The 25,942-nt window shown below is 34.0% G+C and overlaps 1 protein-coding gene across 1 annotated transcript in view; it reads left to right on the top strand.

Annotated features, from left to right (window-relative positions):
• Nucleotides 1-25,942, top strand: part of LOC129218097 (uncharacterized) — a 60,433-nt gene that overhangs the window by 12,044 nt on the left and 22,447 nt on the right. The window contains exon 4 of the mRNA XM_054852293.1: nt 2,840-3,472. Coding sequence (XP_054708268.1) covers nt 2,840-3,472 — 633 coding nt within the window. The remainder of the gene's footprint in view (nt 1-2,839; nt 3,473-25,942) is intronic.

Below are 25,942 nucleotides of genomic sequence, written 5' to 3'. Positions count from 1 at the left end.
CTTTCAAGTACCTAGCCGACCACCTCAGAAAGGAGCCAGTCCGAGCCTGACTATGATTCCAGGCTTAGAGGGCTAAAAATGTACAGTCTTGAGCAAAGAAGAGACCGAGGGGACATGATTCAGTTGTTTAAATTTATTAAAATGAAAGATGTTACGGGGCTGAAGTTATGCACTGAAAACAGGACAAGGGGTCATTGTTTTAAGCTATTTAAATCTCAGGCTAACATGGATATTAGGAAAAATTATTATTTTAGCAGGGTAGTGGAACCTTGGAACAGCTTACCGGAAGAGGTGGTAATGAGTAAGGGAGTAGGCAGTTTTGAGAGGGCCATTGATCTTCACTGGGGATTGTAAATTGATTAGGACCAGTCTAGCTGGGCCCAGAGCCTGTTGCTGGTCGTCACTTTTGTATTTGTATTATCAATCGCGAATACTCCTTTGACTTTTTCCTACATTTGACCTTGTTGACCCTAAGCTATTTCCTGGAATTTGTAGGGAAGGGACGTTTATTCAGAGAATAAAGGGGTTGGGAGCATTGAATAGTACATAATGACAAGTCCTAGATACTTGCGTTAACTGCAGGAACCCCGCGTCTTCGATAAGATTTTTTAGTCAGAAAAAATTCTAAATCTTAGTAAAGCACGATTGTCCATCGTTGGCATTGTATTCTTCATTCTCATTCAACCTTGTTTCAAAAATGAGGAGCTGCTTCTTAAATCCAGCATAGATCGCATTTTTTTTTTTTTTTTTTGCTGAGCATGACTAGATTTGTTGTTTTTGTCATTATTATTATTATCGTTATTATTATTACTGTTATTATTACCTCAATTTCATATCTCATACACCTACAAAAACATCCGTATTCTTTTAATTTGAAAGTACCATACTCATACTGAAAATATTTTATGAGTTTCTAAAAAAAAATATACATTTAAAAAGTATTACTCCTAATGAGCACATATGGGTTCATGTACCTATTCTTTTGAGTCAGTAAAAAGACATCCATTATTTACTAGACGTACAAAAAAGTAATATGGGGTCCACAAAATATTTTTTTTTTTTTTGTTTGCTTGTTTAATACTTACGTCATTTGCTGTATTTGCTCCCATGAAAAGCAGAAATATATCTCTCTATTTAAATAAACTATTTTTGCAAAAAAAGAATGTGGAAACGAGATCAATTTTGATTGATCATATAGATTTCTGAATAAATAAATAAATAAATAAATGAATAAATAAAAATAAATATAATACAATTATTAAAATAAATATTTATATTTATTCATTCATATATATATATATATATATATATATATATATATATATATATATATATATATATATATATATATATATATATATATATATATTTGCACCCAGCATTTATCGGAATTAGTTACACGGACTAGTCTTCGTTCACCAACATTCAATTGAAACATTCATATGATCTAAATATATTCTTCAGTTGAAATATATTTATCTTGGGGACAAAATCAGCTAAATATTCCAATTATTCTATTAAAACTAACTAGCTACAGCAAGTAAAATGTATACATGAAATAAATGTGCACAAAATATTTTTGAAAATGTTTTATACTGAACTTTGACTTTAAATGGAATGTCAAACTGACCAACAATAACTTCTGTCAAGGTTTCTAATGCGCTATATTAGGTCTATATTTGCGATCTTTCGCAAAGTAGCCCGTGAATTAATTTCGCGTATTTAGATTCGCTGTTTGTCGCCACAGGCTCATGTGTTGCCAAGAATGAAAACCAGTAACCCTTTTTCCCCTTTGAAAATGGCACGGCGGATTTGTCCTGTGCAAGGCAAAGGGGGGATCAGAGCAGCGGCGGAGAAGTCCTATGCGGGGAAAAGGGCGATAAAACTTGCGGCGGAGAAGTCCTGTTCCGTCTTCGATGATCGTCATGACACAGTTGGAAGCGGGATTCGTCGCTAAAGACTATGCGTCCCCAGTCGGCACCATTCCAACCTGATCGAGTCATGCACCACTGTAATCTGGCTTGGCAGTGTGTAGGCGTCAGTGGCAGGTAGCGTAACAGTCGGCGTGAGCGTAGATTTCGTTGTCCCAACCGTCTGTAAATGGTCATGATGGACACTGATGTTTGGGTTGAACGTGTGATGTTTCATAGAGATGAAGAAAGCGCTGTGACTGCTGATCGGACAATCACTCTGTCATCACGATCTGTTGTGACCCTAGGTCGACCGCTACCATCCTGACGCTGAACTCTGCCATTTTCCACCCATTCTTGCCAGCATCTTCGAATCGCCGCATCGCTTCGACTCAAATGACGCGCGATTCTCCGATTTGATCAACCGGCCACTCTCAATCCAATGATACGACCTCTTTTAAACTGTGAGAGTTGCTTGTAATGAGCACGAACTATACGGCGAGGCATTTTTAAGTTGTTGAAAGGTAATCTGAATCGCAATCAAACCGAAAGTTTTAACAACTGTTGAAGAACTGCTCTTTATATACATCTGCTGGATGTGCAGTTTCGATGCGCTGGAGATCAAACTATTCATTCATTGAACACCAAATTTTAATCATTTGCATATCTGATCAAAACACTCATGCATACAAAATTTCAAAGCAATCGGACGATTGCTTCTTGGTGCGTCGATTTTTTTGTTATATATATATATATATATATATATATATATATATATATTCGTTCGAAAGAAATTTGAAAATTTCATTTAATACTGCTTCAAATAAAATTAATTTACTTTTATAAAGACGGGAGAAAAAGTTAAATGTTTTCTCAACATTCAAGTGATACACTTCGTAAATCTTTAACCATATCTTCATTTTTAATAGGCTCGTCCGGAAATTGCAGTAGTGCAACCGCGACAGATGCCTGTTCAAAATCCACGAAATCAAGTTTCACTGGTGGACTATTATCAAAGCCCAACTAGGCCTCGTGTTTATTCCCCCTCTATATTTGAAAATGTAGCTCTTGGGGAAGCCCCAAATGGCGTACATGTTCCTCAAGACTCTTTGTTGAATTTGTTGAAGGATCCATCTCAGAGAAGCCGTGCTTCGCTTCCAGAACCTCAACAAGATTATTACAGACAGCAACCAAAAGACAACGCAGAGGGACAATCCCAGTACGATTTGCCACTACCAGCTGATGATGTAATGTCTCCACCTAGGAGACAATCCGTAAATAGAAATCGACAAATGAGAGTTCCTACTTCATCCAATCAGTCTCAAAGACCTTCCTACAAAGTGGATAATTCCGATGAATTTGAACACTCCTTTGATGTACCTAGACGATCTTCAGGCGAGGGGAGAAATTCAAATAGGAGACGAGTGAATGTATCAGTTCGAGAACATCGAATGGAATCACCTCAGAGATCTGAACAAGAAAGACCAACTCGAAGATCTCAGAATGGAAGACCACTTCAAAGGTCTCAACAAGAAAGGCCACCTCAAAGAACATCATCTCAGGTAAAGAAAATATTTTATTTTTGCACGCAATCAAATTCAGTTACTAAAATATATTACGAAAAATTTCAAAAAAAGTAAACTATTTTTCTTGTGAAGTTAGTATAAAAAAGAAAGCATAGTAATTTCAATGCTGTCTGGATAAAATTATGTGCATTTTTTAAGTTAATAAAACAAATGGTTATATTTTAGAAAAATTACTAATTTTTCATTTATTTATTTATTTTTTAATCTATTCAAAATTTTATGTTGGGTTACTTTGTTTGGTCATTTGTTTCTTCTGTATTTTTACGTCGTAGAATAAAGCTTCTTTTTTTCTTTTTCTTTTGACGGAGTAAAACCATTATAAGCGCAATTCTCACAAGAAAGATCTTGAAATTAAGATCTTTCTTGTAGCTACATATACATTTTTTAACTTTGTTTATTCATATATTTTACCTAGTCAGTTGTGTAAATTTAAATAATGCCTGAAAGTTTGAAAGAATAAATTAGATATTGCTTACAGTACAAGTAAGCTTTTTACTTTAGTAAATTTATTTTTTATTGACAAAGATTTATTTTGTTTCGAGAGAATTAATTCCACAATTAAAAATTACGTTTGAAATAATTTAAAGATTTCGTTCAACGACAGTGGCGGCGCGAGAGCAAAAGCAAACGTCGGCGATGCAATTTTGCGAGGCCCTTTTAATCATAAAATATTGTGAGACAAATAATTGAATTCATAGAATTAGTTTTTGTACTAACTATTGGCACTAAGGGTTCCCAATCCACTTAATTGCTGGGACAAAAATATTTCGTGATTAGTAGCACAGTCAAAAAGAAGTTTTTTTCGTGGTGGGGGGAGGAGCCGGCACTTTGACTGTGGAAAAAATTACCTGATAGAAAGGGGGCCTGGGGGTTCTCCCCCGGAAAGATTTCGAAATTTGTAGTTTAAAAATGCCATTTTGGGCTTTCTTTGCTGATGTTAAGGTAAAAAAGGTACAGGGGGTCTCGGTGGAAATTTCTAGAAATTGAAGCCGTAAAAATACAATTATAGGCCATATTTATTGACTTTAGGGTCAGAGACTGTCCCAGATCGATTCTTTAAAAAAAAAAAAAAAAAGAAAAGTCAAAATCAATTTCCTGCAAATTCTCGAAATTGAAGTTTCAAAAACGGAATTTCAGACAAACTTTGAAGATTTTACCGGAAGGAAGGGAGATCCCTCGAAAATTTTTGAAAATTATGGTCCTAAAAACTTAGGAATATTTTATATTCAGGAGCCATTCCACTTGAACTTTCTGTTAATGAAGTTTAAAAAGCCTAATTGCTTATGATATAAAAGAAAGGCGATATGGGGACCCTTGCCCGAATATTTTCTGAAATTCAATCCTTAAAAATGCGATTGTATTGCCATATTTTGTAATATTACACTCGGTAATTTTTGAAATTCAAGCTAAAAAACGCAATTTTAAGCGATTTTCGACGTTGTTGAGCATTTGGGAGCTTTAAGCTGGAAATATCGCGAAGTTTAAGATCTGGAAACAAAATTTCAGTTGCTCCATAATGCTTTCGGTGTGTGTGTGTGGAGGGGGAAGAGTTCGGAGGAGCAGCATTTTGGATATTTTCTTACTTTTAGATGAACTTAGGAAACAAAAGAAAAAAGAAAAGAACTGAAAAGAAGAGAAAAAAGAAAGGGGGGGGGGGGATAGAGTTAGCTGATCAATTAGCTGTTGCCAATGAATATTTTTAATTCAGGCCCCGACAGAATTGGGCCAAACATTTGCTAAGGCTGACTCTGTCAGACTCAGTCTCTCCTGCACGCACTATTTTGATTACTTTTGCGTCTGTTATATTTAATGAGAGCTTCAATCGAAAACATGGAAATATCTTAAAACTTCTGAGAATTTACTTCTGAGAATTTTGCGAGGCCCTATCTGCGCGAGGCCGTCGGCAGTTGCCGACGTCGCCGACGCCTAGCGCCGCCACTGTTCAACGAGGGAAAGAAAAAGAGAAATAGTTTTTGAGATTTCGATTTTGGTAAACGGGAAGGTAGACTCGTTTAGTTCTGGCCGAATTTCCAGTTAAATTTTTGTTATTTTGATTTAAAATTTTCATTGAAATATTCAGATACTTCTAAGCAAAATTAGTTATCTTTGGCTTGCTCCTTCATTCCCCCCCCCACCTCAAAATCTGCTTACCATTTGCTTCCAATATTTGATTATAGTAAAAGCACTATATTTCGCCTCCCTTAAGCTTTTTGGCCTCTGAGTGGCACATGTTACGATTAAAAATTCCAAATAAAGTTATCTAACACTACCTACTAAGCCTACACTTTTTTTTTTTTCAGAATGGAAAAATTTTATCCTATTTTCATCACACATTTTAAAAGAGGTAATAATGGGTTACAAACCAGGTAATAATAATATAAATACGGATTACGAATTGTATTAAAGTAAAACATGACAATTTGTACGTTTTGTTTACAAAATATTTTTTAACGAGTGTAAGATCTGTTTTTCAAGCCTTCAAACGGGCGTCACAAATGATTTTTTTACTTCACCTCGGACACATTTTCTGTTTGCCACGAGGCGCATTGAGGGCAACGCACCTAATATTTCTCTATGCTTGTCTTCATAAAAACGTTTTTGGCTCATAAGATATTGTGCATCAACGTCTTTTACTCTAATCTTGTTAGCGGACGAAAATACTAGATGCATCATATTTGCCAATATGGCGGCTTCCTGCTGTATATGAAGAGAACCTTACGTAGCAAAAGGCTAACGACCAAACGGCACGACCACGACCTTGAGGGTCACGGATTTGGACAAAATTCTAGACATAGGTCCATTCCCACTAGATATGAGCCCAGGCAAAGCGGTTTGAGTGCATAGGCCCTAGTATGGCTGCAGCGAGGGCGAGGGTCCAAAGTTGCTAGTTTAGTCCCAGAAATGCAATGGCGTTTCCATGGGAATTTCAGACTTCGACACTATGTTCGATGCCCCCGCACATTTGGCATCTTTTGTTAGTACAACGAATGGAGGGAGAACACCTAGTTATTTATGAGTATTTTTTAAGTTACTTGAAAAGTTGAAACGATCTTGTATTTTTGTTTTTTTGTGTGCCATGTGAAATAAATTAGAGCTTTTTCGCATCTCCCACTTTTTGCTTATCATTGTGGAATATCTTTGATAGCAGAAGATAAATATCCAGTTAAAGTAAATGTTTTCATTAACAAACGATAAATACTTTCTACTAGCAGAGAATTAATATAAAAGTAAAATAATTAGTTTCATTTGCAAACGATAATAAATATACTGTAACTATGTTATTCATTATGGCATTCAAGTTATTGAAATTAAAAGTAGTGTCCAATTTTAATTTGAGAACCACTTATTAAAAATTAGCATTCAACGTAATTAATTCAAAGGTAAGTGCATTCAAATGGCTCATACTGAAATAGAATAGCAGAAAAGGGGGTAAAAATGTTAAGAGAAACTCTTTTGCAATACTGGGTCCAAATTATCAACTTTGGACCCCCGTTGCAGCCGAACTAGGGCCTATGCAGTCAAACCCCTTTACCTGGGTTCATACCTAGTGAGAATTGACCTATATCTATAGGATTTTATCTAAATCCGTGCCCCTTAAGGTCGTACCGTTTGGTAGTCAGATCATTCGGTTTACATCTTAACCTAAACAAATGTGTCAAACAACTAAAAGAACACATTCTAAGAAATCAAACATAGTATTTATAAATAGTATTACGGTAGTCAAGTTTTCAAAAATTACAGTCAGTGCTCCTAAACGGTAACGCAGCGAACTGGATTTATGAAACCTCCATAAATAAATAGTATTCTTTTGACTGCAACCAGAAAAAATATCACCGGTGGCGATACCTAATTTCAGACCAGGAAACTAGGGGGGAGGGGGAGGGAATTTGGCATGGGAATGAAATATGTCTACTTTACCCTACATGTTCTAAAAGCACACCTGAGCTTCACAAAATACGAATGTGTATTTAGTGCAATGAGATCACTATGAGTAGTTGAATTAGATGTTTCACATAGATTCGTGTAATAAAATAACAATACAAAATAGAGCAAACCAAAGCACTATTGCCTTTTTTTTGTCGTCTTTTTAATAAGCAGTGACAAAAGTAAAATGATTCCGAACAAAAGAAAGCCACACTTTGTACTTTAACAGTTGAAATTTACAGACCGCCTTGTTCAGTGTAGTGCTTACTGATATTCAAACACAGACCTACATTTGAAGACATGACTTTGTGTCAGAATTTCAATCTCTCTTACAGTTGCAAATTTCCAATATACTAACAGAACTGGATTAAACTAATAATGTTCGTTGCAATTTTTTGCATAATAAATTCCTCTTTAAATAAAGCATTGCACATTGCATACATAGGTAGCAAGTAATGGCAGTACCAGTCCTACTTCTTGGCCAAATTATTAGAGCAATGAGCCAGTTTATGTTTCTGTGGAGACAGTTTCTTTTTTTAGCAGGTGTATGTAATTTTATTGATGTATTCTTCACGTTAAAACATATTTTAAACTAACGAATAAGCTTAACTTAAGTATTGTTACCTAAGCATTATGTACACATTCGAGTAAATGTATGACAATGTTTAAATTTTTCAATTAAATTAAGAATTCTTTAGTTTTGAATATTAGTTCTAAGGTGACTGAGCACTTGTGAACACAACATGTAGGGGCACATGTGAACAGTTCCCATATCCTCTCCGTAATATAAATATTAGTGAATGGTTATTAAGTGTAAAAAAAAGGTGTAAAGATTTATAACTATTATTTTGCCACGGTCAGCTTTTTTATTGTTTATATTATTATTGTTATTATTTCATTATTTATTTATTTTATTACTTTTTTATGTTTTAAATTCTTTTGTTTCTAAATAGCTGGCCAACAATTCAGGGTTATGTAATATTTACAAGGAAAACAGGACAAAGTATTTTCAGTTAACTAAAAGCTGAAGTTTAAAATAATTTTAAAATTCATCATAATATTCTGTAATAAGCTTAAAGGCACTATATAATGAGAATAAATTTTACAGATAAAAATACTCTTTGTATTTTTTAATCTTATATGTTTATTTCTTGTAGATGCAGTTATTAGAACATTCTACGAAACTTTAAAATTTTGACCGTGAGCAGAGTTATATAATTCGGAAAATATCCTTTCTTATTGAAAATAACTGTACAATTTAAACTGACACATTATAGGTTAAAAATCCTTCTATGTAATTGGTATATATGAGGTAGTGAGAAGCGAAGTGGCAAAATTAAGAATTTGGAGATAACTAGTACACATGGTAGGTGAACCTCTCCTCTGTCTACGGGCAAGAAATGATACTAGTAGCCCTGGTAGTTGCTGCTATACAGCATGATTTAGAAAAAAATGTCAATGAAAACCTACCTAGGATGTTATCTTTAAACGCGTTTTACTCAAAACTTGAAAATTTCCACTTACATCCCTTTGCTTCTCATTGCCTCATATGTGGTATGTTTCATATTATGTACAGGGTTTTTCACTGAAATATGACGCTTGTCCTGCATTTTTCAATCGCGTTTACATATGCCCTAAGCTTGTTCACTTGTGACCCCTTATAGGGACACATGTAAACAATTGAAGACATTTTTTAAAAAAATTTATAAAGTAAAGAAATAATTTTTTAAAAAATCTTTAAAAATTCCTGGGTACAAAAAAAAAAAAAAAAAAAAAACCATTCAATTATTGGAATATTTTTGCTTTGATAAATTGACAATGTCTTTGGAAAAATTTTAAAAATGAAACAAATTGTTCACATGTGCCCCAGTTTCCCCTATATTTGCTTCAAATAATTTCAAGCAGCTGAGGAACGACCTAAATGAAAATAAAAAATGTAAAAAGCAATAACAGCAGATAAGCGCGTGTTACATCTGAAACAAAAGTTATTGTACCACGCCGATTCGGAAAAAAAATATGCTCATTCACGCCTTCATTGTGCTTTTTACTTCGCTCGAAGTCTGCTACAGCGATAAAAGCGAAAGCTGTGTTGCATCAGTTCACATTACAACAGGAAGCAAGTCGAAAGCACAAAACAATATCACACTGAATATAAGTTCGAACACTATATGTCTGTAACAAAAAAGGTTAAAAAAAATTCCGTGGAAGGAGGGATAGGGGGTGTAAAATTATTGCTTATTTATTTTGGTTTGCTTATTATCTCAAGAATTTTACTCATTTTTCAGCTTGAACTGAGTGAAAATTGATAAACGAATTACAATTTAATAATTAATTGTTTGGATTCACATACTTCGTTGATTGTTACCAGTTTAAAAACGTTATCAAAATGTGAGTCTTTCATTAATTACATTCAGGTTTTCAGTTGAGTTAAAACTATGGAATGAAACAAATTGCAAAATCCTAGGCACCAGGAGAAAGTTTTAGGTACCAGACAAATTTTTCCTCAAAGTTAATAGGAAAATTCAGTTTCAACATGGCTTCTGGAAGATGGTTTTTCCGAAAGAATTTTAGGCGTCATGGCATTGATTTCATTCGCCAGGGCAACCAACATCCCGGGAGTTGTCAGGCCCTATATCGAAGAGGCCCCACTTGAAAGGATCTCAAAAAAAACTTAAAAAAAAAAGTTGAGAAAATCTATAGGTATTTGGCCCACTTCATAAGCCTACATCTTAAGAAAATCTGCAGACTGAAGATCTCTAGATTTTCTGCAGAATGTTCTGAAGTTGAGAAAATCTGAAGGTATTTGGCCCACTTTTAAACCTAAATCTTAAGAAAATCTACAGACTTAAGATCTGTAGATTTTCTGTAAAAAGCTCTGAAGAAAATCTTCAAATTTTTATTCTCAAGGTTTTCTTAGAATATATAGGCTTAAAGTGGGCCAAATAACTTGAGATTTTCTGAAGGTGGGCGTTTCTGAAGATTTTCTTTAAAAATTAATTTTTTCAGAAATTTTTTTCGAAAAATACAGTAATTAAGAAAATCTTAAAACTCTTTCGGCTAAAACATAGTTCAAAATGATTTGAAACTCCCTAAAAATTGCATAATGATAATGTATTTAATCTAGATTTGATTATGTGCGTAGATCATCCAAATAAAAGCTTAAGAAGCATTTGAAATTTCAATCTACATACATGAGATGCTGTCATGATAAAAATTTCCTACCAGAAATAACTTGGAATGTAGCATTTAAAATTAGTTCAGAAAAATAAACCTAGAGTTTTTTTTTTTTTTTTTTCCATTGTGCTTGGCAAAAACAGATACCTTGAAATAAGATTTTTTAATTTAGACTAAAATGTGTTCACCGTACTGATGTAGGACAACGTATACAATGTGTTTTTATTTCATTGGTGTTATGAATAGGATACACTTTTTTTTATTTCTTGTAGATGGTACTAATTTTTTTAAGATAATGGTCATAAGTCAAATATTTCAAACAGAAATTGACAACAGAAATCCCTTCTACTTCAAGAACAGTTAGTTATATTGTTGAAAATTTTGTTGTGAAAAGTACTTCATTGGCTATTTGAGAAGTGGAATGCACCTGAATATTTTTCCAATCAGAGTAGGAAGAATATAATTTAATGGGAAGATAGTAATAACCTTGAATTTTTTTTCTTTTTACATTATAATATATATTTGCTCTACTCTGATTTTAAAAATATATATACTGTCGGCCCTGCTTAATTGAATACTGTCAGTTCCAAGAAATATTATTTGATTAACCGGGGAAATACTTTTTATCATTCCAAATTGACAACATTTGTCTTAAAATGTAATAATAATGAATCAATAACTATATAATGAGAGTAATGTTTTTGGTAAAAATATATTGAAACAAGCTAAGTGAACAACAAAATAATAGGTATGTATAATAATTTTAAATATATATTAGAAGAGTGCAAGGAAAAAAATGCAACTTACAACCTCATCTGTTGTATGCATAAAATATAATTTAATATTTTTACATGAATAATTGTTCATACGTAATTAATTTTTAAAATACTTAAAAAAACTTCTTAGCAAAATATTGTGAAAGCTGATCAATATTGTTTGATTAAGCGAGGATCTTTGACATTTCCTCAGTGGGGAAGTATTCGGTTCCAAAAGGTTTTATTCATATTTGGGGTATTTGTTTATCCGTTACCCGTTTAAGCGGGGCTATAAGAATACACACACAATATAAATTTTTTGTTCTGATATGAGATATTTAGCATCAATTCTACACTTCTGAGACTTAATTGTGCAACAATTTCTTTATTCCTAAACACATTTAAATATATATTACTGTGAAAGCTTTAAAATAAGAGAATGTTAACTTTCACCGTCTCATGTGGACAGTTGCCAGATATTTCAAACTTTTAGTTTCATGTAGAGTGAAACTTTGGAAACTCGACTTACGGATAACTAGACTAACCTGGTAGCTCAACATTTTCCTTATGGTTGGCTCAATGCTAATTTCAATGGGCTAAAATCTCTCTTAACTTGACGCACATTTGCAGGAACCCCTATAAGTCAACATCCAATTGCTATTCTAGTCCACAATTTTTTCTTTCAACATTCTTTCATACTGACCTTTTCTCAGAACCTTACGCTGTGATTTCTTGGTCAGTCAATCTTTTTTGGGAAGTTCTTTTAGAGAATTCCATTTTTATCCAGGGGAGTCTGTCACCACTCTGTGCTGTTAATGCAATTCTAAAAGGCTAAGGTAAGATAAATGTCCTCTAGAGAAAGGTGGCACTGTGACATGTTTTTCAAACAAGGGTGAGCAGGACTTTATCTTAAGACGTGGCTGACAAGAATCTGTTTTATCTCTTTAAAGAAAATAATGGCGAATTTATTATGTACTTTTTAAAATTAGAAAATTCTTTTACCGAAATAAACTTTCATAACGTGAATGTTAAGCATTTGTAAGTGATAAGGCTTCAGAGTAGAGGGAAAAAATGACCGGCCCCGACTCTGGGAATTTTAGATCCTTAGACTACGACGCCACTAGCAATGGCAGAGTTGCAGGTTTTGGGAGAAAATGACCGACTCAGACTCTTGAAGTTTTAAAACTTTGACTCCTTTGCCCCAAAACATGTCAGTCATTGACTCCGCAGCCCTGGTAAGTGAAACAGAAACTCTTTAGGAATTACAATTATGGAACCTCAGTAAGTTGACTTCCGCTTCAGTCGACATGTTTTCATGTTCCCCGGGGGTGTGAATTCAGACCTGACTGACAAGAATCTGTATTATCTCTTTTCAAAAATTATGGATTTATTATGTACTTTTCAAAATAAGAAAATTCATATACTGGAATTATTTTCCATGATGTAAATGTTAAGCATTAGAAAGTGACAGGGCTGTGGTGTAGGGAGGGAAAATTACCGGTTCTGACTCAGGAAATTTCATACCCTTAGACTACGACTCCGCGAGCAGTGGCAGAGTTGCGGGCTTAGGAAGAAAATAACTGACGCTTGAAATTTTAAACCTTCGACTCCTGAATCTTGACTCTTTTGTCCTAAAATCTGTCAGTCTCTAACTCTGCAGCCTTGGTAAGTAAAAGTGATACAGAAACTCTTCAGGAATTAAAATTATGGAACCTCAATAAGTTGACATCCACTTAAATCAACATGTTTTTAATTTCCCTTGGGGTGATGAGTTATGAAGCTCCACTGTATATATATTCAGTGATGTAACCATCAATTTTTCTGAGGTTATACTTCCAGTAATCCATTATCCACAATTGGTGTACGTGATCATATACATAGTATATTATAATATGAAAATTTATGCAATTTGATATTATATGTCTAAACAATGTTTGATAGTATACAGCATATATATGAAGTATACCCTATGGGAACACCACTGTATATATTTCAGTAGCGTCACTACAAAGAGCGATGTTTAATCATTCAAATTTTAGCGAAAATAGAGCACTATATTGCAGGGAGGGAGAGGTTATTTAAAGTATATACTTCCTTTAATTATAAACCTAAATTTTATCAAATTTTTAGATCAGACAAGATAAACAATAATAATGTAGGGCAATCACATGTGTTTATGCATGCAGAGGCACTGAAAATCATGCAAGTGCAGGTGCTACATTTAGAGTTTTGAAATCCATGACTTTAATTGCAACTTTCCATGACTCATGAGTTACAATTTCGTAGAAAAAACATTCATTTTTCACAAGAATACCGAAATTTAGTGTTTTGTGAAAAATAAAATTTCAACCACTTGAACTAAAGTTAGACATTAAATTAAAGCGAAATGTAATGAGCTGAACTACTATTGTAACTAAAAAACAGAAATAATAAATTTCAAGAACATTTTCTGGTTTTCAACAAATCATACAAAAATTAGGTAAGAATTTTCATGAAAGCAAATTTATTATTTTTTCCTTGAAATATCTGATATAATACACAATAATCTCTCAATTACTAAAAATACTGATTTTACAAAACAAAGGAACCTGCTAAACTGGTTTTATTTACTGCATTTTTTTTTTTTTTTTTTGAAATTTACTTTTAAAAATATGTTATTTTAAGAACAGAGGAAGATGCTAAGATTTAATTCGTTTGAAAGCTAGCAGTTTTCTTTTTCAAATGCGTGACTATCAATAATTTACTAAAATCAAGTTCAGAATCGACCAAATGAAATAAATAATCAGAATAAAATAAACAATTAAATTAACTTACCAACTTGATCAACAAAATTTTAGGAAAACCTACAAATATTTGAAACATTCCCAATGTTGTGTAAACTACATTTCCACACTTATGAATAATTTTAGATAAAAATTACCCAAGCTTCCCATTTTCTATCAATATTTTTAAATGTTCCAAACAGGCAAGTAAGTGTTAATGGTGTATTTTCATTCTTGACCCTGTAATGAATATGCATAGATATTACAGAGGCACATGTTGTGCGCACATACATTTGCTGTAGATATGTGCATTGCCTGATAATATTTAATTAATATCTATACTAAGCATTATCTTCAAAAACGGTAAAGTAATGCAAACAATTCCATTTTTGCTGTCATGGATATATGATTGGAAAAAAAGCTAATGGGATTGTCATTTATTTTCATCTTTCAACTGCATATTGTTTTTCATTCCTGCAGATATTTTTGAATTTTCAGCGTGATGCTTGATGTGAATAAGTTCTTTTCTTACTGTAAGAATAAGTTCTTGGCGAATGTGAAATTTTTGAAAATCAACTCTTTTCGTGCTTTGAAAAAGTGCATAAATAAGATATTATGAATGTAGAATCAGAATTAAAATTTTAACATTTTTTAGCAATATATTTTTACCTTTTTAAGCATAAAGTAGAAGCAATCGTATGTAAAAGAGATACAGTAGAGTCTCAGAACTGGATAACTTGGCAGACTCTCAGAAACACATTGAGAAGGGTGAAAATACTGTTGCATACCTGCCAACATGTCTACTTGGAAAACCTTACAATCTCCCGTTCAAAACCTTACAATGATTCAAAATTACAATAACACTCTAATTTCCTTTACATTTTTATTACATTACAAGAAACATAACTGTACTAGAAAACATAGAAGGCCATTGAAAACTAAAAATAGAAATGTTCAAAAAATTACAATATCTTGATGAGGTACTGGGGTACCTAATTTTGGTCCAACCTCATACTGCAAATTAAAAAAAAAAATTACTCTGCCTCCATACTTTTTAAATGTTTATACGTAGCAGATTTAGCCAACAAAGCTTATTGTTTATTTTTGGACTTCATGATACCAATTTTTGAAAAAACAAATGTAATATTGCAGTCTGCAGAACCGAAAATTCATATTTTGAATTCTTTATTGTTAGAAATGTTTAAACATATTTTATGCAAATTTGTTCAGCCATTTGTTCTCAAAAGTTGTGCATGTATAACTGATGTGAAGCATGCTGAGAGATGCAACCAGAAAAATGACCAATATTTGTTAATTGGTAGTGCTACCTTAAAAGTAGTCAATAAATTAGAAAGTAAGGAAAAACAGCAATTTTATTCTGATGTTAGACAGTACTTTTCTGCATGCTGCAATTATATCAGACTCAAGTTTCCTGTTAATAGCGATGTATTAATGCATGCTGAAGTTGCGGACATTGACAAAATTTCCCAAAAGTCTTTCATGGATGTGCATTATTTTTTGTTTTAGTCCGACCACATGCAAATTTTTTAGCAATTTCACATTTAGGAAACATTTTTTTCAAGAGTTGCCCTGCATGATCAGCTATTGCTATAGGCAGATTATGCTCTAATATGAAACTGGTGAAGAGGCACTCCGCGCGTATGACATCACTTCCCGCAGCGTCGTCCACACGATTAAAGAATGTCCCGATTCTCTGAGATTTTTCTTAAATTGCCATATAATCTTGGTGCTTTTTAGTTGCAACATGGTCCTTAATATCACTTTTGCCACCATGCGCAATTTTTACATCGCAACTGCAAATGGTACAGAGCGCAAATGAGGGCCCTTTCCTTGACTGTTTTATGCAGGGGATTTCTTGTGCATAGGATTCCAGAAACACTTGATTATAACTTTTTCCTTTTTTCTTTTCCATTTCACGGCAGTGACGATTAGTCAATCCAGAAAGAAAGAACACTGTTACGGAAGCAAAATCCAAAAATAAATTCACACGAGGCGAGCAACGCCGATTACGCTATTGCTGCACGTCTTTCTAGCCGGCAGGAGTGGATGCTCAACGAGTTGCTAAAAATCACGATCGACGCATGGAGGCGGGCTTAACAACTTACCTCGTTTATAAACAAATAGCGCATGCGTAGAGGCTAGGAGAAAAGTGTTGGATGGTACGTTGAATTTGCGCATTTCTTCTTCGCGTAAAGGCTCGGGTTTGGAAGCTCAGTGATCACGTAATCACCATGCGTAAAAGCATTGCGCGGTGGCTCCGGTCGATTGTAGATAGATGGGCTTGAGCGCGTTCGATTGTTTGAACGAAAGTTTTGCATTTTTAGGTTTTGAGGGAAATTTTACGCGAAACCGTACAATTTTAGTACAGAACCTTACAACCGTACAATTTGTACCAAAACCGTACAATGTACGGCCAAACCGTACAAGTTGGCAGGTATGTACTTGATCTGATGTTTGCACAGATAATATTGAACCATATGATTGTTTGATCTTTTATGAAGCTTTACAAACAAGTTCAAATTATTATTATTTTTTTTAATTTAACAATAATTTTCTGAAATTTAAAAAATTGCATAATAGAAAATCCTTTAAACTTTTCTATAAAAACGAAAAAACCTTATTCATTGATTTTATATAAATACATCAAAATCGTATAACTTACAACAGAAAAAATATCGATCGCTATTAATAATGCAAAAAAGACGACGCATTACGAAATATAGATGAAACAAATATGAGAAATACGCAAAATTACATTTCTTGACCAAAATAAATAATCGCTCTTTTTTAGTACTGATCCGCGACCACCAACGCCTCGGAAGAATTTCTGAATCTACTTCAGCACTTCCGAAAAAAAATTCAAAAATTTCTTTGATTTCCGAATTATGTCACCATTCAAAACGTCTTTAATCAATTTTTTACGTTAATGCTCTAAATTCTTTCTAAACAATAGATAAAGTTTGAAAGAAAAAATCTCTAATTTTATGAATGGTGTTAGTTTTAAACAACTCAGAAGTATAACTAGAGTTTAATTTTAGAAATTGAGGGAGTGGAAGGAAAGGCATGCAAGTGTTCTCGGAAGTTCAAGAAATAGTCGTAAAAAATAGAGTTCAAAATCATTACAAACATTGAGCAGAAAAAAAACTTTCAAAACTTGCACCCGAGTTTGTTTTGACGTGCAGTGGCGGATTTAAAATATAGCAAATGTTACAATTGCGCGAGAGGCCGTAGGAGTTACAAAAATGCTTATGATAAATGTTTTACAACTTCTGTGATAGAGAAATAGGGCCCCAAACTTGTAACTCCGCCGAAGCGATACAGAAAAGACTGCATTACTGTGATTCATATTACAAATATCGAAAAATTAAAAATTACCGTCGGTTCAACGGGAATGTAACAAAATGACACAAAAACCGGTTGCGCCATCTCATATTTGTTTGCATAGTCTCCAATTCGGCAATATATCACCAAATGATCTTCAATATGAGACGCTATATTAGTTTTGCATTGAAATAAGTAATTAATAGCCAAAAAAATGAGTAAAAAGGCTTTTTAGAACACCCGATTGAAAACAAAAAGGGAAGTGCACAACTAGAACGTACGCACACCCCACATGCAAAACTTGATCCTTCTACAGCTTACCATTTTTTAGTTATTACTTATGAGAGATACATACGTACATCCAGCTGCTAGAAACAACGCAATAATTAACTTGTTTGGTACCTGAATGCAGTATTAAAAACTCATTCAGGGTTGACTAAAATAGAAATTCATACTGAAACTTAAGTAAACAATTTTATATGAAAACAATAACTCCCTTTACTTTGTATTAAAAAATAAAACAGCAAAGCTCCTTTATTTTCAAAAACATCGGCCAATTCCATCGGCTTTTCGATGTTTTTTAAGGCCGATGGGCCGATGTTTCCTGCAAGTTAGCATCGGCCGCCGATGCCGATGGCTAAATTGTTGAACCATCGGCGCCGATGCATCGGTCAAGTTCTAGCCAAGAGTTGATTATCCATTCTGCGTCACATAAAATAGTTGTCATTTCTTCATAAGAAAGAAAAGCCTTCCCTAAAATCTTTTTTAAAATTTGTTTCATGAAGCCGATCAACCTTTCCCAGAATCCACCCCACCAGGCAGCCGTTGGAGGGTTAAACAGCCATTTAATTTTCTTTGTTGTACTATATTCTGCAAGTTTGCTCCAGTATACCAGTTTTAAGTGATTTGCAGCTCCAACAAAGTTTCTTCTGTTATCACAGTATACTGTAGAAGGACTTCCTCTTCGTGATACAAATCTTCGAAAACTTTGAAGAAATGCTTCGGTGGACATTGGCAACAGAAGTTCTAAATGTACTGCACGATAGATTGCATAAGTATATATACAAATCCAGGCCTTAGACCCATTATTTAAATACAAAGGCCCCGTCAAATCGAAAACAATTATTTCAAATATAGCAGCGTCTTTCACTCTATTTTCCGGTAAGACGCATGCATGTGCACTCAAATTACGCTTCGCATACCTTAAACATGTAACACATTTTGATATGACACTTCTAATAGCTTTCTTGCCATTTAAGATCCAGTAGTGTTCCCTTAAGATATTTAATAGCATTTGAGAGCCTGCATGACAGTTCTTCACATGTTCCGTCATTATGAGTCTTTTTACTGCTTCATGATTAGGTGGCAAAATAACTGGGCTTTTGAAATCAGCAGAATCTGATCTGTAAGTTAGCTTGGTTTTGAGACGAAGAAGACCGTTGGTTTCTTTATAAGTCGCAAACGAATTTCAGATGCCTTATATTCTCATCATTAAAATATTCCATCTGGATAGTCTTCAAAATTATCCTTTCAGCTTCAGCGACTTCTTGATATGATAACTCACCATTCAACCTTGTTGATGGATTTTGGCAGTTAAAAATGAAGCGTCTTACCCAAGCTACCATGCGTAGTATTTTGTCAAAGCTTGAAAAATAATGGTAGTACCATTCTATAGAATTATGCCTACCTTTTTTATCTTCAATATTTTCATTGGAAAAACAAGCAAAAGTATTTTTTGACTTCCTTTTTTCTTTTGATGTAGCCTCCAAGTCGTAATCTTGATCAGAAGAAGGCCATTTCGTTGGATCGTCTTTTATCCATGAAGGCCCCTCCCACCATTTAGATTCTATCAAATCTTGAGAAGTACAACCTCTGGAGGGGAGATCAGCTGGATTTAATTCCCCAGGAACCCATTTCCAACATTCAGGTGCCGTCAGCTTTCTAATTTCCTTGACACGATTACTTACGAACACCGACCATATTTCCTCATTTTTTATCCACGCCAAAACTGTTGTTGAATCTGTCCAGAAATTAAGTTTTATGTCCTTTCGATCAACGTAGTTTAGTCCTTCCAATACAGAAGTACACAATCTTGCCTCCAATAAGTGCTGCAATTAACTCCAAGCGAGGTATGGCGATAGTCTTTGGTGGGGCAACTTGAGATTTTGCAGCCAAGAGATGAACTGTTACTGTGTGACCCCTTTCAACTCTTATGAAAACAACAGCAGCATAAGCATGTTGGTTAGCATCAGAGAAGGTGTGAATACTGATGACTTGGTTTTCATCAGAAATGTTGATCCAACTTCGTATAGTGATTTTCTCTAATACATGCAGTTCATTAAACCAACTTAGGAACTCCCTTCCAGATTCAGGATCAACCTTCGAGTCCCAAGATGTTTTCAGTTTGCAATCTTTGGAGAAGTAACTTCAGGAATAACATAACAGGACAGGCATATCCTATAGGATCAAATACTTTATGCGTTAGTGATGTTACTAAAAGAACAATTTTATCAATCAGTTGAAATTCTTTCAGCCAACCTAGTTTCAGGAACAATGTATCATCTTTTCGATTCTAAGATATTCCTAACACTGTACATGGTAGTATATCCTTTTCTCCACTATAGTGCCAATCTCTTAAATTGAATTTTCCTTCCACCATTACAGTTTTCCCAACTTCTATGAATTTAACCAGTTCATCTTTATGATCAACACTTGCTACCACGTTATCAACGTAAAAGCTATTTCTCAGTTTATGAATTAATTCTTCATCCCAGGTCGAATTTTCAGCATTTTTTCTCAAGTGGAAATCTAGAACCGCTGATAAAAGGTAAGGGCTACTGATCAAACCAAAAACAACTTTGGTGTGACGAAATATTTTTAATTTACCGTCTTTTGTCCACCATAGAAAACGTAAAAAATTTCTGTCTTCTTCATGAACACTTATTTGCAGAAAAGCTTTCTCAATGTCGAAAGTGACCCCATATTTTCTTTCTCTGAACTTCAACAGAAGATTAGGAATAAGTTCTAAGAGATTCGGACCAGAATTCAAACATTGATTTAAAGAGGGCATTGATTTCTCTCTTGCGGACGCATCAAAGACAGGACGAATTTTCGTTGTTCCATACTGTTTCACCACAGGTCTGTGTGGCAAGTAATGACTTTGAACTACGGTTTCTTCTAGAGGCACTTCTTCAATTATACTCAGTTTATACCACTCTTCTAATGTTTCATCATATTTTGCGTACAAGTTCTTTGAATTCAATCCATTGGTCATTTTTTCTAATCTTCTTTTTTCTAAGTCTTTATTCGAGGGCAACGGAATGTGTTTTCTTCCTTCCAGGGCAAAGCAATTTCATAACGCCCTTCTACATTGACTGTCACAGAATTCAAAAAATTCATCTTCGTCATAAAATCTTCTTCTTCTTTTGTCTTCCGTTGAGTTGAATCGGTTATTCCAATTACATCTAAATTCCACAAATCTTCAATGGAAGCTTCTTCAGTAAATAGTAATGTCACAGTTATGGTGAAATTTTCATTACTGCTAAAAAAGGGTAATTTTCCCATCAATGTCCAGCCTAAATAAGTTTCAGTTGCGAGAAGACCGTTAGAAAGTTTAACTTGTTTGCCAGTAAAAATACCTGCAGTGATATCAGCTCCTAACAGTATCTCAATCGGACCTGCTGGATCATCAGTATCAGTAATCGCAATGTTTAGATTTCTAATCTCTTTCATCCATGAACCTTTCTTCACAGAACTAACATTACCACATATTATTGGCTGATCTAAAACTTCAAAATTTCCAGTATATCTTCCATTTAAATTTCCTAGTTCAACTTCATAAAGTAAGTGTTTCCTTTCATTTGTTTTGTGCCCCCAAATAAAGAATGCACGATTGTTTCTTGTCCCAAAGCAACACAGCCTAATTTTAAAGCGGTCTGTTTCAGAATGTAAGAACGTTCCGACCCTGAGTCGATTAGTGCTCTGAGAGACATACATGAAGAGGAACCTTTAGCGTTTATCTTTAAAGTTTGTAAAAGTACATTAGGATGCTGGGTAGCGAAGGACTTGTCATAGCAGACGAACTTCGGTCCCTGTCAGTTTCATTACAAACAGCTTCTCTGTGTTCAACTTTCTTTTCAGTTAACATTTTGCATATCAAGGGAACATGGCGTTTACTGCAAACAATACATTTCAGCTTCGCTTTACATCTTTTAGAATTATGCCCGATTTTTAAACACGAAAAACAGGCCTGTTTAGTTTTCAAAATCTTTTGTTTTTCATCTAATGGCATATTCTGAGCAAGAAAGCAGTCACAACTATTATGCATTTTAGCGCAAAAAATGCAAACATTTTTTCTCTCGTTTTGTATCAGTAGTTCTGACGCAGTTGCGAATTCTTCTTTCCTCAAATATTTGTTATTTCTATTCTTCATGTCCTTTTTTCCAAACCCAAAACCATCCATTGCCATAAAAATTCGTTGTTCTCCTTCAACTTCATTTTTTAAGAACTTCATTAATTTCTCCAAACGGCCAGTAGGGGTAGGATCGGAATCAACATTTCTTCTATATGTTCTCAAAATATCTTCTGATAAGCTACTTTCTACAAGTGGACATAATAAAGGAGCACATTTCTCAGAAGTAATGCCTAAAGATTCGAGTGCCCTCATAGCGGACTCTAGCTTATCATAAGCAGCATGAATTGGCAAAGGATCGGCAACATTTTTAATGACTAATTTCAACAGTTCTCGAATATAGACTTCAACCAACATATCATCTTGGCCAAATCGATCCTTCAAAGCTGCAATTACTTTTGGATAATTAAGACCAGTTGGCGGAAAACTCAGAACAATTTCTCTAGCTTTTGTTCCTTCTTCAGTTGATTGAATCAAATATTGAAATTTGTCTTCAGGAGCCAAACTTGAATCCTCATGAATTTTAGAAAACTGACTCCAAAAACCAAGCCAATCAATAATCTCGCCACTGAACTTCTTAAGTTCTAGCAAAGGCAACTTAAATCTTCTTTTCTTTAGACCGGATATAGAATCTTCATCATCAGCAATGTTATTCACTTGTTTTGTCTTTAAAAGAAGATTAAGTTTCTTATATTTTGCAGAATATTCATCAACTGTACCACTTTCAATTTCAAAATCACCTTCTGTAGTTTTTTCATCTTCAAGCATTATATTTAAAATTGCTTCATTTAAGGCGACTAATTCATCATACCTTTCACTAAGAAGTTTGAATTCTGCCAACATTTTGCAATTATCTGCAATACTAATGTCCTCAATTTCTAAAGACGTATCAATACTATTAAATAAACGGGTAAATGCAGATCTAATCACTTTACGCTTTTGTATTAAAGCCATGATTGAAACAAAAAATATTTAATGCATTTCTTAGCAAATAATTTTCTTCAAATTTATACCTGTTCTCTTTACTTTTTGTCAAATATCAATACTATGAGTCCTGTACACTTTGCTTTTTCCAAACTTTTATAGCTACAAGTCCTGTCTCACGGACGCCAAATGTTGCATTCTCATGCCTTATTGAAATTATACTAAAAACCTGTAGCTATAAGACTCCCAAAGGACTTGACTCCATAGATTATAAGGTTAACAGGATAATAATTTTATTTGCTCTTTTCACATTGCAAACTCTGCTCTTCCAATCATCCCAACAAGCAAGTTTTAAACCAAAGCTATTGTTGCCTTGACAACAGGGATGCCGACACACACGGCTCAAAACATAACTTTATATAAACTATTTGCAAGGCTTAACAGAATGAATGGATCCGAATGTTCATGAACAACGCATCCCTAGTTTCAAGTCAAATTTTACATCTCTTTCTTGCAAAAGGTCACTTGTAATCTTATTAGCTGGCTTCTAGCTGTAATCTTATCTAAGGTTGTAAAATGCATTAGGGGTTGGGTAAGAATGTTGGAAGAATTGGACCACATGCAGTGAGCGGATCTTAAAATGTTTCTTTGATTGGCTCTGGTCTTGTCCTGTCTAATGCTTCAAGGAACTTCCCTTCTTTCTGTGTAGAAAGTAGTTTCCATGGCCATTTAGTTCTTGTTCATAGAAGAAACATTTGTGAATGGAATTGTTAGACTTGGTTTGACGTGTGACGAGGCTCTGTAGCTGGAGAATACGGAAAGGATTTTTCTGAAATTTGTCAATTATTTATTTTTAGCTCTGCTTCGAAGTGATTGTGGGGTAAAATGAACGCAAAAGGAACGACAAAAGCTTATATGTTCAGTTAAAAGTTTTGGAAGCAATTAAAATAAGAAAAAAAAACGCAGATGGATAATTTTGAAAGAATTTGGGATTTCTAAAAACTCAGGATTCGAGAATAAACCGAAAAGCTGATAAAATTGAGAAAGAGTTCTTTTAAGGGAAAAAAAAACTAAGTAAATGTAATTTTTTTATGCATGTTGTTTCTTGTATTCCAAGAAAAATCGAAAACCCTACTTAATTGAATAAGGCAGGTAATAACAGTTGATATTCGTTTAAGAAGGGCTGACTGTAATAAGTTAAGCTAATACACATGATAAATGTAATATAAGCAACCATAGGGTTAAAAGTACCAAGTGATTGCATATTTCTCACACTATTTTCAAGACAATGCAAGCAATCTTTAAAAATAATCACTTTGTTACAATGAAATAACCTATAACTTCTCACTAATAAAGTTAAAAATTAATGGATATTTCAGTAAAACATTAGCAGCATATTACATAAAAGACAATAGAATAAAATTGATTCTGCCATTCTATTAGTAGCTTTTTATAAGCCTGTAAAGAATGATGGTTTGGCAGCATATCCGACTTCTTTTAAGGTAAAGACAAATGCTTGGCCATTAAGTTAGTTCCAAATAACGAACAATTTTAGCCCTCCAGCTGAATATCATTTTTTTTCCTTCCTTGAAATTGAAAGTAATTTTTAAATTTATTCTTATCTAAATATTTGTAAACTTCAAAAATTAATGGTTTTTTTCTTTTGTATTATTTTGATTGTATAAAACTGGTGTAGGGGAGGGATGAATCTTCAGAACATTCAATATTTTTGAGAATTGAGGCAAGATTAAGGGGGAAGCTTATATTTCGGTATATATTAATATATAAAGCAAAAAGTTAGTGTGCAAAAGTTATTGCACACTAAGAAGCAGAGTTTGACAAAAGAATTTACCTTGCATCAATATCTATATATTACTATCTATAATTTACATCAGTAAAATTAAAACATTATTAGCAACATCCATATTCCTTCAAAATTATCAGAGGGTTTTCACACTTACTTGATTAGAGGCTTTGTTTTCCTCAGAGCAAAGATTTTCTTGTATTTCAACAAGTCGGATTTCACTAAAAATGAACACATAAGCATTAAGTATACTTTTATAGAACTGAGTGTCCACTAACAGGACACAATGTCAGTTAGAAAAAGCTGCCTTGACCAAAACATGTCCTACCAATAAAACAAGAACAGTGATTATGTTTTCGTGCAGGAAGGTATTGGACCACCCTCCTAACAGTCCTGACCTCGCACCATGTGATTTCCATTCCTTTGGACTTTTAAAGAACACTTGGAGGTCCGATATGGAAGAAATTACTGTCAAAAATGAAGCCTCGTCAAGATGGCTAATTGAACCGTAGCTACTGATAACCAGAGTACTTCTTTTAAGGTCTAAAGAAATGCAAATCACTTGGTGCAAGGTTGAGACTGTAAGAAGGGTGGTCCCATTACCTCATTACTCAAAAACCTTATCACACTTCTTGTTTCTTTGGCAGGACAAGTTTTCATCAACACAGCCATCTTTTAACTGGCATTTTGTACAGTTTGAAAGCATGGATCATCTTTGTTATCTTCAGTATGATTTTTATTCACACAAAGAATCAGCAAGAATCAGCACACCTATCAGAAATCTTGTTACCCACCAGCAGCCTGGCATTCTCTGATATTTTACTTATTCTTCGACACAAAAACAAAATTTTTTGGATGATTTAACTGGCAGAAATAACTGCACAAATATTGCCTATTCTACAAGTTCCTTCTTTTTTTTCTTACTTTACATGTGTAGAAGAGCTATGCATTTCATATCATTTGCGTAACTGAGTCACATGCCCCTACCCGGAAATTTGCACACAGTTTTAACCACGCCTTCTTGGTGTTGCATTTCCAATGTCAAACAGTGTAATTTAGAACTAAACATTTACCTACGTGAATCATTGTGTCTTTGGAAAAAATAAAGTGGTCATACTGCTTTGAAAGCTTACACTTAAAAAAGTTTATTTAGGGTACAAAACTAATTTTTATGTGTGATGGAGGTATAAATTTAGCTGAATGAATTTCAAAATGTGGCATAAGCAAAAACTACTGGACTGAGAGTCTCTGGTATGTACGCTGGCTGAGGCGTAGATCTTATTAATTGGCTTAGCACTTTCTCCAATCACTATATTGCGGTTCAAATCCATTTAAAGCTGCTGGATCCCT

This window comes from Uloborus diversus, chromosome 3 (assembly GCF_026930045.1).
Source record: "Uloborus diversus isolate 005 chromosome 3, Udiv.v.3.1, whole genome shotgun sequence".
Taxonomy (NCBI): domain Eukaryota; kingdom Metazoa; phylum Arthropoda; class Arachnida; order Araneae; family Uloboridae; genus Uloborus; species Uloborus diversus.
This window is presented reverse-complemented; position numbering and strand designations above follow the sequence as displayed.